At 32.3% G+C, this 17161-nt stretch overlaps 1 protein-coding gene across 2 annotated transcripts; it reads right to left on the reverse strand.

Annotated features, from left to right (window-relative positions):
- Nucleotides 1-5504: 5504 nt before the first annotated feature.
- On the reverse strand, nucleotides 5505-8150 carry LOC107854119 (transcription factor MTB2). 2 transcript variants are annotated; one of them, XM_016699115.2, is made up of 2 exons: nucleotides 7795-8144; nucleotides 5505-7303 (listed from the first exon to the last, which is right to left on the reverse strand). In XM_016699115.2, exon 2 carries the CDS (start codon nucleotides 7169-7171, stop codon nucleotides 5735-5737), a length of 1437 nt encoding a protein of 478 aa, XP_016554601.1. In that variant the 5' UTR covers nucleotides 7172-7303; nucleotides 7795-8144; the 3' UTR covers nucleotides 5505-5734. The 2 variants fall into 2 exon arrangements, with proteins under 2 accessions (XP_016554601.1, XP_016554600.1); XM_016699114.2 differs by having other exon boundaries at nucleotides 5505-8150.
- Between the last annotated feature and the right edge of the window lie 9011 nt (nucleotides 8151-17161).

The following is a 17161-nucleotide window of genomic DNA, read 5'->3' on the forward strand; positions in this document are numbered from 1 at the left end:
ATGCAAAATTTTCGAGGAGCCATGCTCCTTTTATTTTCTTTCTAAAATAAAAACAAAACTTCATGCAAAGTCAATTTAGAAGGTTATTTTCTAAAAGACAAGATAAGGCCTTAACCAGAGGTCGAGGGTTCGACCCTGTGCATGGAGAAAACTCTGTTGGGGCACTATCCCCCGAATGGGGTCCTACCTGGCGCGAATCCAGATTAGTCAAACTCTAATATGGGAACCAGACACCGAATGAAAAACTAAAAAAAAAAAATCTTTTTATTTGTATAAAAGAAAAGAGACATATAAAACTTTAAAAGCATTTTGGTAAGTGTTTTTTTTAAGTAAACATAATTTAGTTTGATAGGAACAAAAATAAAGTTTCAATTACATACTAATTCTGATTTTTGGTGCATAAATAAGATCAATTGTTTTTTTTATTTAATTTTCTTCGTGAAAGAAGAGTTTTGAAGTAATGGTGAAATTATCTTACGAGTTACAATCAAAAATCAACCAGGCATTAGGACAAATTGCCAAAATCACTTCCTGGGTATGGCTCTTCCCCAAACCTACATAAACAAGATGCATGTTGGTTTATACTATAGGCCGCCTAAGTCACACTTTTTCAGATGTAATTTGCCAAGTCATATTAATACGAGATACTTAATTCACCGGAGCTGGCAATTATGTCTTCATGTTATTCCAAAAAATACGGGAAGAAGATTTGTGACTTTGAGTTCTTGCCCATAATAATTGTCGAGGGATTTTCTTGACATTTAGGATGAAACCGTTCCAAAAATAAGCATGTGGCAGTGACCAGAGATCTTTTAGAAGGATAAGGTACAACCCGTTGCTACATAATTTATATATACTTGTTTAGTATAAATGCGTTGCACACGTATTTAATAGGGGTGTACAAAAATCGAACTAATCGATAAATCGAACCGATAAAAATATTATTGGTTTATTGTTATTGGGTTAACAATTTTTTAATGGTTTTATAAAAAAATTGATTGGATTATTGGTTTGGTTCGGTTTTTTTTTATTGGGTTATTGGGTAAACCGATAATCCAATAAGAGAATATATATATATATATATATGTATATGTATACATGTATATGTATATGTATATATATATATGTATATGTATGTATATATATGTATATGTATGTATATGTATATGTATATGTATCTGTATGTATATGTATATGTATATGTATATGCATATGTATATGTGTATATGTATGCATATGTATATGTATATATCTATATATATATATATATATATAAATATATATATATATATATATATATATATATATATATATATATTTCTCTTTAATCTCTATAAACTAACAAACTTATTATTTCAATTATGCAAACTCTTAAAATCTCCTAACAACATTTAGTTCAAACTTGAAGATTCTTGTAAATTAAAACACATCATGTAGGATTTTTGTTTGCAACTAAGATTCATTTTTTTTCATGTTAGTTACTACTATTTTTATTTTATGAGTGTTTTCTTATCGGTTAGACCAAAAATCGAATCGTTAAGGACTTAAAACCGATAAATCGAAAATCGATAGAAAATATCTTATTAGTTTGGTTATTGATTTAGCATATTTAAAAATCGAAAACCAATAAACCGAACCGATAATATGTAAAACCGAACCGAACCGATCGATGCACACCCCTAATATTTAATATCATAAAAGAAAATTATATATATATATATATATATATTTATACAATGTTTAAATTTTTAGTTACCAAATTATATGGCATCGTTCATATGGAAACATAATTTATGAGGTAATATAAATTTTAATTTATATTAAGCAAGGATGGCTCAATATATCCGGAGGCCTATAGCGAAACTTCAAAATGAGGCCTTTATTTATTTTCTCACATACATACATACATACATACATACATACATACATACATACATACATAAATACATACATACATACATACATACAGACAGACAGACAGACAGACAGACAGACAGACATACAAACATACATACATACATATATATATATATAGAGAGAGAGAGAGAGATAATACATAAATATGACCCTAAACTTGACACTAAATTATAACTTTGATATTAAACTTTGACAGTGCACAAATATGACCTTTAACTATTCAAAACTTCACAAATATAACCTCCGATCCTACGTCGCAAAACGCGTGTTCAACACGCAAAACTGGATGCGTCCATCTTAAAATCTAAGGGCATAATACATAAATATGACCCTAAACTTGACACCAAATTATAACTTTGACCTTAAACTTTGACAGTGCACAAATATGACCTTTAACTATTCAAAACTGTACAAATATGACCTTTAAATGACTTTTTACTATAATTTTTTCATTATTTTTGGCTCAAAGATTAAAATGGTATCTAATTTCTTTTGTCATTGCGGAAAAAGAGCAATATTGAAGATTTATTAATTAGGTAGGTCAGCCTCACACGAAAAAATCGCGCGGGTAGATATATATATACATATTATAAAGCAGAGGGTGAATTTAAGTTATATAATATATCTAAATATAATTTATTTAACTATTAAATTAAAGATGAAACTATACTAGTAATAAAAAAAATTATAGTTTTAATAAAACGTTATTAAATTAACATTATTAAGGATAGTAGTAGTATATTAAATTAACGTTATCAAATTATCGTTATTAAAATATTATTAAATTAACATTATTAAATTGTTATTAAATTAACGCAGGGGCGGACCTACATGGTTGCCATGGGGTTCATCCGAACCCCCTCGGTAAAAAAATTATGTTGTATATATAAGGTTGAAAATCTATATTTTATCAATTTTAATTTTAAAAATTTCTTTCGACAGAGGATTGTTATAGAAACTCTATAGGCAATATATGTATTTGAAAAAAATACTAAAATCTTTTATCTTATTAAAATATTTCTTACCTTTCTACTTCCCCATCCCACTTTGACATTCATTTTAATTTTTTACACGTTCATTAAGCAAAATAATAAGATATAAGGTATAGTTTACTAAGTTATTCCTATTTATTAATATTTTTACAAAAATGTTGAGTAGTATTAAAAAGAAATCTTCTTTTGTGTTAAATGTGAAGTTGGAAACAATTGTCAATTTAATCTTGAATCTTAAAGTGATAATTCTTTTGAGCTAAAACAAAATTAAAATGAGGCAGAAACAGTATTAAAAGATTCTCAATATTTTCTAATGAATTTTTTTTACAGAACTATAAATCTATAATTACTTGGACCCCCGAAAATTGGAGGCTTAAAGCCTTGACTTTAGTTGCTTTATGCTGAAGCCGACCTTGATATTAAGTAGATGTTAGATAATTCAAATACGGAAATGATTTATGAAATATTTGAGTTTCATGTTTTCAATGACTAAAAATAGTCTCTCGCTATTATTTGTCATTCGTCAACCTAAAGTCCAATAAATAATATTATCTCCAATCTTCTTCATAAAGTGTATTCAACTATCTTTTGATTGTAGATTCCATGGATGTTTCGCGAAAATGAAAAACTGCATAAAAGAAAAATAATTAGAAAATTTTCAATAACGCATGTAGCATTAGACTATTCATCTTAATATTCTCTCGAGCCATTACGACTAAACGTAAATGATATAAAAATTATTTTTTTTTTTAAAAAAAAAAACATCAAACAACAATTTTGAGCACGAAGAATTAATACTACTAATTACCATTAACATCCAGTTAATATTTTGTGTGATTCCTTGGTAAAATAATTAATGAAGAAAGTGGTCCTCAACCCCCCCATTGCCCCATTCTGTCTCATCAAATCAGATCTCCATTATTTTCCTTTTGTTGCTTTCTTAGTTTAGGCATATAACTATGTATGTACTGGACATCTACTTGGCCCTTGCTGGTATCAAGATGAATATAGCACTAAAGAAGTAACTTAAATGAATCTTCTTCTTGTTTTCTACTCAAAATGCTACTATTTACTCAATCAGTTAATAAAACTTAGAATCTAGTCTAGTAGGACAAATCTTGTCCATTATAATCAATGCCTATAAATAGTGCTCTTTACTATGTTGATCAAACTCTTAAAAAATGTCAACAAGTGCTGAATTCTCCAAAAGTAGAGTGTTTTTGGAGAATTCAACAATTCGACATGGGGCAGGAACTGAAATGCAGAGTCAGTCCGCAACTTAGACTCTTTAATGCCGGTGAAAAAGGCTCATGCCTGCATAAGTTACTCTTAAATGTGGCATTAAAAGAAAACTCACAAGGAAAATTTCGAAAAAGTCATGCAAACATAAGCATAAAAGGCATTACTATATACTCCTTCCGTCCCAAATTATTCGTCTCAAATTGAGATGACACATTAATTAAAAATAATAATTAATAACATACTTAGTTTATCATAGTACCCCTATTAAATAATGTTTACATTTTAATTTGAACAAAAGTAATTAACACAAAGGGTAAAGCATGAAAAAAAAATTTTGTCTCTTCTTGATTAATGAAAAAAGACAAGTAAAATGAAAAATCAAATTAAAAAATTTGAGACGAGTACTTTGAGACGGAGGGATTAATTAAAGATGCCTATAAATGTCAAATCTATATTAATTGTGATCATATTCAAAACGTTAATGAAATTACTTTACGTACTTTCTTGTCGTTGAAAACTTTTATTCTCTTCCAACACACACCACCACACTTTAAACATGTTTTTGTCACCACTTTAAACATGTTTTTGTCACGTTTAATGAACCACTCACATGCCAGTTTACTTTTCCACCCTAAATTGCAAATCTTTTTTCTTAATGGTGGGGCCGAAACATCAAGATTTCGACGAATAAGAAAAAATCATAAATTCTTCTCAATACTTGGAGAATTAGATGGTCTTTCCATACATGCCTTTTGACTGGTCGGTAATATTGATGAAGCTATCCCGGTGGGCGGTGGCTATTGTTACCTTTTACATAACCACAAAACAAAATTTCCTAATAAACTCAAACACCAATATTTTTGCAGTCTAAGCTGTAATACAAAGTTAATGCTCCCATGCATCAATCATGAACTGGCCATAAGACAATTTTCAAACTAGCAAGATTCAATATGAACAATTTTATTTACTTGCTCTTAAAGGGAACTGACTCGAACAACTTCTTTCTATATCATCAAAGAATCACAAACCATAAACCTAGCATTTCTCAAGAAGGAAGAGGATTAGATTAGGTCGGCACATGTTTAGTTTTATGTTGCTGGAACTCTCCAAAAATGTTGTCAAACTCATGCCTTCGGATCCACCAAAAATGTAGTGCTTTTCGAAAATCCGCCATGCAACTATTTGACATTTTTGAAGAGTCCGAGCAACATAACATGCTACTTGACCTAAGTTGATCTTCTCCATCTTGACCAGCTTCATGCTAGAGTTTCAAAAACCTGAACCTAAGATAATCTCTGAAGACTAGAGAAGCAACTCAAGAACTAATAACACCAAGTAACAACACGAAATATATAGCATAACGCAAAAGAGATTTAAGCTTGCAAATCTATTCAACTAGCTTTCTTATGACAAACATGTACACTAATAACAGATAAAGCAAAGAATTGCTGCTACTTGGTCAATAACAAGTTGTCTCCTCTACTTCTAAACTGTTGTATACTAAAACCTTTGCAGAAACAATGAAATGGAATGTCGACTACAGTTTATGCCTAGAGACGATCAAATATGATGTTTTTGTTATCCTACTGATGAGAATGTGGCTGTAGAGAGTTTGATTCACCGCAAAATGCAGCCATTAACTTTTCCTTTGTCAGCTGTTCGGATCCACTGGACTTGACCACAAATGTATGATAAACTGTATCATTCCCTGCGGCAACTTTCGATTCAACAACATTGGCCTGTGCCTCTTTGAACACTTGGATGACTTTTGATAAAGGATGGATTTCCAGTGGGCATTTAACCCTTACAATGACTTCGTCACCGGCAGCTTCAATGTTGATATCAGCTACTCGGGTTTGAGTCTCTGAATTTGGGCTTCCTAGTCTTCCCCTCTCAGACTCCATGTCCCTAATCTTCTTCTGCATGTCAGTGATGTGAGCAATGGCATCTCCTAAAAGAGAAGCTTTGTCCATTTTGGAAATATTTGGAACAACAGCTCGTAATGCATAGAACCGCTGGTTCAGCTTTTCCCTCCGCTGCCTCTCCGCCTCCACATGATTGAGGGGCTCTTCCCTCCCATTGGCTGGTTTTCGTCCACGCTTTCGAGGCCTTGTTTCATCAGCTGGTCCAGCATGGTTTTCCTTACATGAAACTTCAACATCTGAATGCTCTGATTCAACAGTGTGCACTGGATAAACAACAGGCCTTGAGTTGGTGAAATCTATTTGCATTCCACCAGGCTTTTGATGCTTTTGATGCTGGAGATTATTTAACCGGAACTCTTCCCTAGCACCATTGACAGCAAAATTTCGTAAGTTGTTTGTTGGGGCCTGAGGACTGTAGAGCTCCGCTGAGTTCACTGGCTTCACATTACCAAATGAAGCCCATGATACGGGGCATACACCATTTTGTGCATTCACGAAGGGACCCTTGTTTCCATTTCTGTAAGTTTCCAGTGGCCTGTCCACCGGTTTCCTAACAAGTAGTTTTTCCCTAAATTGCGCACAACCAGAATTTAAATTCTGCCCGAAAATCTTAGGATTTCCGTTTGACTGATCACGAAGAAAAGAGCTGGAAAACATGGAACTATTTCCATCCTTTTTCTCAGCTACAACTGTTACAGATGCCGCTTGCTTAGCCCTACCAAGAGACGAAAATGACGAGAAACAAGATTTTATTGACTTCACAAGCTCCAAGCTTTCGGATATAGCTCTTACTGATCCCAATTCCACAACTCCTACATCAGTTGGGATCAAAACAATGGTTTGCATACCAGCAGACTTCATCAAAAAAGATCTAGAACAATAATCTACAGACGACTTCATGACATCCGATAACCACACATGCTTACCAGCACCAAAACACTTCCCCGGACCACCTTGCCCATGAGGGAACGAAAAGTACATTGAGGCAAGAAAAAACATCTCAGTATCAGTAACCCTATCCAATCCAAACAGATAGTTCTCTTCATCTGTTCCACCAAAGAACGTATGCAATTTCTGAAGTACCCTTTTCCTCATCCTTTGTTGAGCCTCATCCTCAAGGTGTAAATTCAGAATTCCAGTAACTTCAGATTCCTCTCCTTCCCTAGCTTCTCTACAACAACCATCTCCCCATCCTAACACCAATTCCCCTAACTTAGACCGCGAAATCTGCCAAAAAATAGCATAATTCCAACTAAAATTACTTCCATTCGGGCGTTCCACAAGATCTGACAATATATTCTGCAAATTCTCATTACTTCCCATTGAAATTAAAGAACATTCAGCAGAAACTAAACTAGACATCAAGTAATCAAAAGCTTTTGCTCCTAATACAGCTGCCACCATTGTCTTATCCTCATCACTCCACAATACAGTCATTTCTAACAATAAATAACAAATACCCAAATACTAAAAACTTCAACTTCTCTCAAATTTGATATAAACCACAAAAAGACTGTAACAAGAACTGGAAAAAAAAAATCCCTTTTTCTCCAAAACAAAAAGATTCAATCTTTTTCTTGAATACCCGAAATTCCAAAACCCACATTCAGATCCCAAAATCTTGAAACTCCAAGTTACAATTAACTATATAGAAAATACTATCTATTAAAGAATATGCACTTAGATATAAAAATGGCATAAAAAAGTAGATAACAAACCAGTGTTTGCAGCTCCAGAACCAGAGTAAGCAAAAACACTAACCCCCGTTATGAGCAAGGACTAAAATTCAACTTTTTGCCCAAATATATATTTGTTCTTGCAGACCAAAGAGGGAAAGATAGGAGATTGAGGGCATTGAGGGTATGCTCCTTCTAAATCCATACTGCATGTTTTGTTGTTGTTTGTATAAACTATGGTCAATAGGGTTTTAAAGAGTTAAAGAGATAACCATGGTTGGATTTTGGATTAATTAATTAATTAAACAAATTAACGGACTTTTCCTTGGTAATTGTCTGATTTGTTTGAGGAGTATTTTAGGAAGGAGGGAAGGGGGTTGGGGGTGGGGGGATTTTTAATGATGAAAAATGTGATCACTTTGACACGTTTGTTAAGATAGGAGGGACACAAAACATGTGTACCCTTACGTTCATGGCGTCAATTTTTCTTTTTTTGAATAACTTTTTCAATCAACTTCATCATATTTAGTACGTGACATAAATTATGAAATTATTTCTTAAAATTTGTTTGATTAAAAATTTAATCATTATATTTTTAAAATATGTGAAGATATGATCAAATAGATTTTCGAAGATAGATCTTCTAAATTTGAAACATAGTAATTTTTGAAGGAGAAGCAATAGTTGAGATTGGATAAAATATTTTAATTTAGTAATAATTTAAATAAATTAATAACAATAAAAGTTGTTCAAATTGAAATTGAAGGTTGAGGGTTCATTATTTAGATTTGAGTTTAGAGTCTTAATTTTTTACTTAACTTGAAATTTTCTTATTTTATGCTTTTCGTGAATTAAACCCATGTAACTAAATCATTCTATATCCAATTAGGGAATATATTTCAAAAGTTTTATTTTAATTATTTAATAAATAATTTATTATTTATTTATTTATTTTTCATAAATGTAAAACAAAAAAAATTGACGACAAAATAGAAAAAAATGAATCTATTTTACATTACTCAAAATTAAAAATTAACCGTACAAAGTTTAATTAAGTAATTTTCTCTATTGGAGCAAGATAACATGAATGGAGGGAAATTTTTAATGATGAAAAAGGTGATCACTTTGACACGTTTGATAAGATGGAGTGACACAAAGCATGTGCACACTCACATTTATAGCGTCTGAATTTTTCATCTTTGAATAACTTTTCACTTAACTCTGTCACATTTAATACGTGACATAAATTATGTAAATTTATCTTCTAAAATATATTTATGATTCATAGTAAGATAAAATTCATTTTATTAGAATTAATTAGTTAAAATAAATTATATATTAAATATAATTTTAAATTTCAAAAATCACAATTTCAATTTTAAAATCTATAGCCAAACAAGAATTTCCCAGTTTGAATTAAGCATTTTTTACCTCCTAATGTAAATGGCATTAAATCCACACTCTCTCGTCTTATTATACAAGAACTGCATGATAAAAATTAATTTTGTAATAAATAATATTATTTTTATATATAACCATAAATCATCTGACATAACCTGGATAGTAAACAAATAGAGTTTTGCTGCATCCTTGTTTTTTTGTTCATTCAGTACTCCGTCACATTTAATACGTTAATTATTGTATCTTTAAAATATTTGAAAGATATGGTCAAGTCTAATGACCACATAGATTTAGAACATAAATCTTCAAAATCTGATTTATAGTAAGAATTTTTTTTTTCTATTTTCATAATTATAATACATGTTCAAATACAATTTTAAATTTCAAAAATTCTAATATTGAAATTTAAATTTTAACTTTAAAATCAATGGTTAAATGAGAGTTTTTCAATTTAATTAAGTTTTGTTTACCTCTCAAAATGTGTAAAGGGCATTAAATCTACACTCGGCAATCTAATTATACTAGAATTATATGATAAAAATTAATTTTACAGTAAATAATGAAGTATTTATATGTATAACCATGAATCATCGGATATAACTTAGATAATAAACAAATAGAGGTTTTTTTTTTTAATCCCTCTTTTTTGAGTTTTCATTCAATGTTTGCTATTCAAATTTGCATTATAAAGGTGGGTGACACAAAACATGTGCACCCTCACGTTTATGGCGTGTGCCTTTTTTCACCGAATAATTTTTTAATTAAATTTATCACATTCTGTTCGTGACATAGATTATGAATTAGATTTTGAAAATTTATCTTTTAAAATTTTTTGGTCAAAAGCTTGATCGTTGTACCATTAAAATATTTAAAGATATAATCAAACTCGAATGGCCAAATAGATTTTAGAAGATAAATCTTCAAAATCTGATTTATAGTAAGAAAAAAAAATTATATTAGAATGGGTCGGTTTATTCTTAAAAAAAAAAAAGTAAAATACCTTTCAAATACTATTTCAAATTTCAGAAATCACAACTTTAAAATTTAAAATTTGAACTTTAAAATTTATGATCAAATGAGAGTTTTTCAAATTTAATCAAGCATTTTTTTAACTCCTAAAATATGTAACAAAAATTAAATCTACACTCTGTAGTCTAATTATACTAGAATTTTGTGATAAAAAATAATTTTGCAATAAATAATGAAAAAAATTCACATAATAATAAGTGAAGCTTTAGGGTACGATGAAGGGTACATTGGTAACTTCACATTACCTATGCCACCTATGTTACTTTGTTTTTATCACTTCACGTGTTCATTTTTTCTCTTTGTTTTTTATTTGCTTGATTTCACTTCTTTGCATTGATATTGTCTTGCATGATGTAGGATTTTGAGATTTTCACTTTGAAATTAGGGTTTAAGAATCTCAGAATTGAGGACAATTGAACGTTTTGAAGCTTGGGGTAAATATTGATCGAGAGAAAAGGTATTATTTTTTATGGTGCCAACTAATGTCTTATTTTTTGAAGCTAGACTGTATGAATATAAAATTCTTAAATAGGCTGTACATGCTTCGATAATCATTTCATATTATTTCTGTCGATGTTTTGTTCATTTTAAAAATTGGAGTTTAAAGAACTTTTATTTCAGGAATTGACCAAATAATTGAGATGTTTGAAACTCACAGATGAATAGAGATAATTGAATCAGAAACCTCTTGGCCTAGAGGTCAGATTTATCTCTAACATTGTTTCTGTAAATTCTCGTTGCATGTACTTTTAATTGAGGTTCAGTTTAGTGGGGTTGGGTTTTTTGTTTCATCTTCATTTTGATTTTATTAGTTTTGGGTTATGTGAATTTGTTAGGTTGTACCCATTTTTTGGTAATGAAGATTTGCTCGAATAGATCTCTTCTTCACTACTGTTCTAGACTTCAAAGTGGTGTCCTCTTTTTGGTGAGTTTTCCCAACTTTCCTCAATACTTCTATTATTTTTTTGTTCTTTCAGTAATGGAGTCCAAATTTGATTATGACGGTGCATTTTTTTTGAGTTTGATAGTTTATTATGAATGATGGTTCGCCTTATGTCACTTGTTTTTTTAAGTTTTTAACTGGTAACTGTAACGCCCCGAATCTGGTACCCAGAATGCTACACGGTGCTCATGACCCCGAAGGACCACAAGCTAATCCATGACTGATAACTGTAATCGGGCACTGTATAATATACTGTATAAATGCAGAAAAAGGCTGAAAGGTCATAAGGTTCAAATATTAATAAAATATAACGTCTGGAAATGCTGTATATCAATACCAAAATAAAACTGAAATAACTATCTGAACATGCTATAGTTTAAAAGCCTCTAAACTGTCTGAATGAGGAGTTGATGGGACATGTCCCCAACTAACTCCAACTGTTGAAATAAACTAAGTACTGAAAGAATGAAATAATCAAATAATAATATCCTCGAATAATGAGGACACACTGCTAGTCTGTCTGCTGAATATCTGATCTACTAAGGGTGCTTTGGATCTCGTGCTTCTGAACCTATGATATAAAACACCATAGTACAAATGCGTCAGTACAATTGAATGTACTAGTATGAAAGTGAGGTAGGCTGAGTGCAAGGGGTTTATATGCATGAACAATACAACTGACTGAATAACATGAGCGTGAGAATACATGCATGAATACGTGAACTGTAACTGAGATCATGACATCACTGAATCTACATACTGATAACATAAGTTTCGTATAACTGATATACTATTATCTAAATGACTGGTCTGATAGTCCTGTTTCTGATGGAACTAGCTGAGTTCCGTACTGAGCTGGGTGACTGTATCTGATAGTCCTAAATTCTGTAGAGCTATTTGAGTTTTATTACTAAGACTAAGACTGAGATTGTAGGAAGTAGTTATCTAACTGATATGCACTGACATGCCCCAAATACGCTATTATAGCTGAGTTGGGGTCCAATCTGTAACCCCAATTAGAAGGGTGTCAATACCGCGCCACTAGTAAGGACAAGCTGTGGGTGACCCTCATCTGACAGTTTCCCCAAAAGAGAATGGTGGGACCCTCATCTGACAGTGTTAATTCACCTCATCAACCCTCATCTGTCAGTGTTGATGTCTCAACCTATGCTGGCTACATAGTTCTGGAACGCAAGGCTTTCTTCTAAGAATCACACCCTCAACTGTCAGTGTGTGCCCTCATCCTTGGGTTCACTCGTGCTAATTCCTACTCCCATCTGAATAGACACTAAAACATGAGTAACTGGACTGGGTTTAGTGAGTTTCGTTGACTGACGGAATACTACTGAGATTACTGAATTACTGAGATTTCTGAGATTACTGAGATTTTTAAGCTTTCCTGAGTCATGAGTCTGACTGAATTCTACTGAGCATGGCTTGACTGAGAGTATCTTGAAAACCGACACTGGCTCTAGATATACAACTAAATTATCGGGTACAAGTACCCCCAAGACTTGATAGCATGAAACTGACAAGACATGACACTTTCTGGACTCACGACCATAATCAACAATCCATAATACAATCACTGGGAATTTCATGAGGCACTTGATTATCATGGCTTGATACATGAATAGGAATGCATATAAATATGTCATAATTTCATAGGGCTAATCTTATGAATAATACATCGAACAATTTCAATGCATAACAATAACATGAAAGTCATTTTGAACATAAGGATAAAGCATGAGTTTATCAATTTGGTCATAAGTGAGTCCTAAAGCATGATTCTTGTTCTCTTAGGCATTTTATCAAACACATTACATGCATAACCTTAGGCTTAGACATATACACTAGTTCATACATCATGGTTATTTTAATCAACTCAATTTAAAAGTTTTCAACCCACATACTAGCATAATTTCATGAAAAGTACATAAAGACTCCAACTTGGGATTCATACAACCACATCAACATAATTAAAATCAACCCACCACATGAAAATCATAATTCATGAGTTTAAAATGGGATTCTTGAGCTTCATGGGTGAAAGAAACCCATGAATCGATACTTTACATACTTGGGTGGATGATTTCTTGAAGATTGATGAAGGAAAGCTTGAATTCTTGGCTTGGAATTAAACACCTAGGGTTTCCTGTTCTTGGGGATTGATCTTTGAGAGAAACCCTAATTTAGTGTTATAGATGAATAATGAAGTTATGAGCTCTGGTATGATATAATTAGGGGTTAAAACGGGTAGGAAAAGACCTAAATACCCTTTTAAAAATCGCTTAAAATTACTAATCGGAAGTGGCGACGGTCCGTTGCTGGCTCGACGGTCCGTCGGTCCTGACCGTCACATTAGGACAAAACTTGAACTTTCTGCCTCGTCTGCGACGGTTTGGGCGATGCTCCATCGCTAACTCGATGGTCCGTCGGTCCTGGTCGTCGCACTTGACCAGAAGTCAGGTTCACTGCCTTAGTTGCGATGGCTTAGGCCACGGTCCATCGCTAGCTCAACGGTCCGTCGGCCTGACCGTCGCTTCTGGGCAATTTCGATAGTTCTCTGTAAAATGTCCATAACTTTTTACTTCGATGTTGGATTTGGACGAAATTGGAATCGTTGGAAAGCTAATTCAACTTTCCATATGATAAATAGTTAAAATTAGGAAAATTCTATCTGATTTAAACATTAATCATTTAGGAAGTCATCACTAAGTCTTTTGGAGACTAGATTTGACTTAAAGAAAGTTCGGAGTATTACAGTAACTCTAGAAAATTAATTTTACTTCCTCTATTTTTTAATATTTTCCACCTCATGAGCAAAAAGGACAACTCCATGCTTAAAGCTCCCACTATATGTGAGGGTGTTTCGGGAAAGGGCTTGACCACTAGGGTCTATTGGCCATAAATGGTCTATTACACCTAACATTATCTTGCATTTTTACCGCACGAGTATGTCGAGTAATTTAATACTCATGGTATTGACTTAGCCCCATAACATCATTATGCATAGAATACATCCAAGGTATTTGATTATATATTTGAAACAACTTAATTGATTCTTTGTGATGCTTTTTTTCTTACAGGACATACAACAAATCCACTTCTTAGCCAGGTATTCTTTTCCACTTCTAATTAAAAATATTAAAAACATAATGTATAATATTGATTTGTGTGTGTGACATTTATGTTTGACACATTTTATTTGTTTGCATGTGTTTATCTAATGCACTATTTCTATTATTTAGTGTTAGTGCTTAAGAATGCTTGTACATCTTTAACGTGACATAGCTTAAATTAGAAGCTGACACTTGAGTCGAGGCTCGTTCGAAAACAACCTCTCTACCTCATCGAGTGGTAAGGTATACATACACTTTACTCTTTCTAGACCCCACTTGTGAGATTTTGCTGCGTATGTTGTTGTGTTGCTGCATGTACAGTCACTATAGTATATTTTTGAACATAGATGGTCTCAAAATAAATGGTATTTCCTATGCATTATAAATCTCCATTAGATGTCAATCTGTGAGCTCTGGAAGCATGATTCAAGTTAAGGTCTATGTAACTCAAAAAATGTATGTATTGTAAGAACTTAAAAACACTAGGGTAACCAACAAGCATTTAGAATCACGAAAACTTGACGGACACCTATTTTTCAGTCGAGCTTGAGGTTCATTTGTTTCCCTAATAAGGTAACTAGACCATGATACAGTAATGAGTTTATACCTACTTACCTGCAAACCTAAGCAACTCTAAACTGCTATTTATTTTTAAAATTTTATTTATGTTTTTGGTGTGTTCATATATTCACACAAATAGCCTATGAATTAGTAAATTTATATTTGATCTATGCAGTAGAAATAGACAATCAAGTACTTTAAAGAGCAGCTCTCAGTTTTGCCTTCACTACTAATGGATGAGTTAAATGTTATTAGTCTCAATTTGTAGAGTTATATTATTTATGGAGAGGCCAGCCATCAGGATCTAATATTATCTTATGGTCGTCACCAGTTCAAAGCATGAGGCCAATAGAATGAAATACTTATAAGACCCTCTCGCAATTTATATCTAATTTTTTGTTACAATAAGCAGCCAAGGTAACTTTTGTATGGATCTGTGAAAGTGTAGAAGAGTTTTCTCAGCCTACGTTTCACTGCTGGCAGATGTTGTTTTTCATGGAAGTAAAGGATGTTGACGATTCAATTGTGGATACTATGCAAACTTTTAGCACTCCGGAGGAATGGAAATCAAGGGGAATGAAGGTCAACTTGATCTACCTTATTTCGTTTCTATACTCTTGTACATTTTCATTTCTCTGTCTCACGTCGCTAAATATGAAACTCTACTTTCTTCATCCTCATAAAGTGTTTGATGTTCTCATTCAACTATTTTGGGAGAAAAATTATGAGATGGCACTAATGTGTTTCAAACAAGCCGTAAAAGTGGATTGGAAGAAAAAGACAAAGGCAGCTGGTATCATGGCAGCTGCTGAACGAATTCGCTATTTAGAGGCCGAAAAAGCTTGGACTTACATTCTGAAGGCTGCTCAGATCTTTTATTATATTGACAGATTTAAGTCTTTAGCAGAGTATTTTTACAACTTGAAAGATTACAAACAAGCAGGTATAATATTGGGGATCTAGCGAAATTGCTCGACTGGAGTACCAAGCCTTGCGTTATTTTCCCTTTTCTTTTCCTACTCTACATCTTGATTAGATTCGAAGTCATTCGGCACTTCCGTTTCTTTAAGCTTAAGTATCCACTTTTGAGATTTAGTAAACATAAACCGTTGATCATATGCTTGAGGATGGTTTATGAAGCATATTGATTGGCAGAAATAGAGCAATGATTCGACTTTATGAGTTTTGAATTTTTGAATGATGACTTCAAGTGTTTAAAATGTTTATTGATGTAACTCATTAGTTAGCACAAATACACTGTTTGAGTTAAAGCTACTGAGTTCAGCTGAACCTATATTCGGCCTTCTAGCTCTGTCCCTGTTGATTGATCATGCTAGGTAGACCTTTAGGGATTTCATTCGTTTTACTAACATATTTACTTTCCTCCTCTGACTAAGAAGAAATTAAATAGTATAAATAACATAAATACCAACCCTTTTGGAAGCAATTACACTTTCTCCCACTTTTTTAATTACTTTACTCTTTTTCCCTATTAATATACATAACATAGCCGACATATACATAACACTCTGTGTATATGTTGGAATTTTTGTAATATGTTTAGGGAGTTGCGATTTTTTGAAATATTGAAAACATAAATTGTGTATTTATGTAATTTTTAGAATTAAATAAGGAAAAATTACTTCTCTTTTCTTCATTTTTTTTTTTTAGTTATTTGAGCTGAGAGTCTTTCGAAAATAATTTCTCTATCTCTACGAGGTTGGGATAAGATCTACGTACACTCTACACTCCCCAGGTTGCACTTGTGAAATTAGATTGGGTATGTTCCTGCTTCATATTTTTTTTTTAACTTAGGCTATGTTTGATTTAATGAAAATTTTTGGTGTATCCGTTCACATCAATTGAAAATGGTAAAGATTTATTGTCCTAATTCACTAGTTATCTCTCGAAGTTAGTGCTATAAAATGCAAAAGGAATTGTCTCTGCTCTATTTTTTCCAATTGAGCTATTTCTGATCTTTTGAGCCTGATAAATAGTTCTTTGTGCAATTTTCCTTTGTGTTATCTTCACTTAAACATAAGAAAGTCTCATATCTCATCGTGTTTTTTGGTTAATCTATTAAAACCTGCAATAGTTATATGCTGGAAATATTTTCTTCCGCAAGTATGGTGAACTGATAAAGGCTGCTGAATGTTTTTCATTTGCCGGCCGTTATAAGCGGGCAACAGAGGTTTATTCAAAAGAAAATTATTTCAAAGAGTCCCTATCATCTTGTACCAAAGGAAAATGCTAGGACTTAGGTCTGAAATATATTGAAAACTTGAGGCAACAATTCAATAATGTTGGAAAAAAAAACTTCTCCTGGTCAATAAGTGCTTTAAATGTTACA

This window comes from Capsicum annuum, chromosome 5 (genome assembly GCF_002878395.1).
Source record: "Capsicum annuum cultivar UCD-10X-F1 chromosome 5, UCD10Xv1.1, whole genome shotgun sequence".
Classification (NCBI taxonomy): Eukaryota; Viridiplantae; Streptophyta; class Magnoliopsida; order Solanales; family Solanaceae; genus Capsicum; species Capsicum annuum.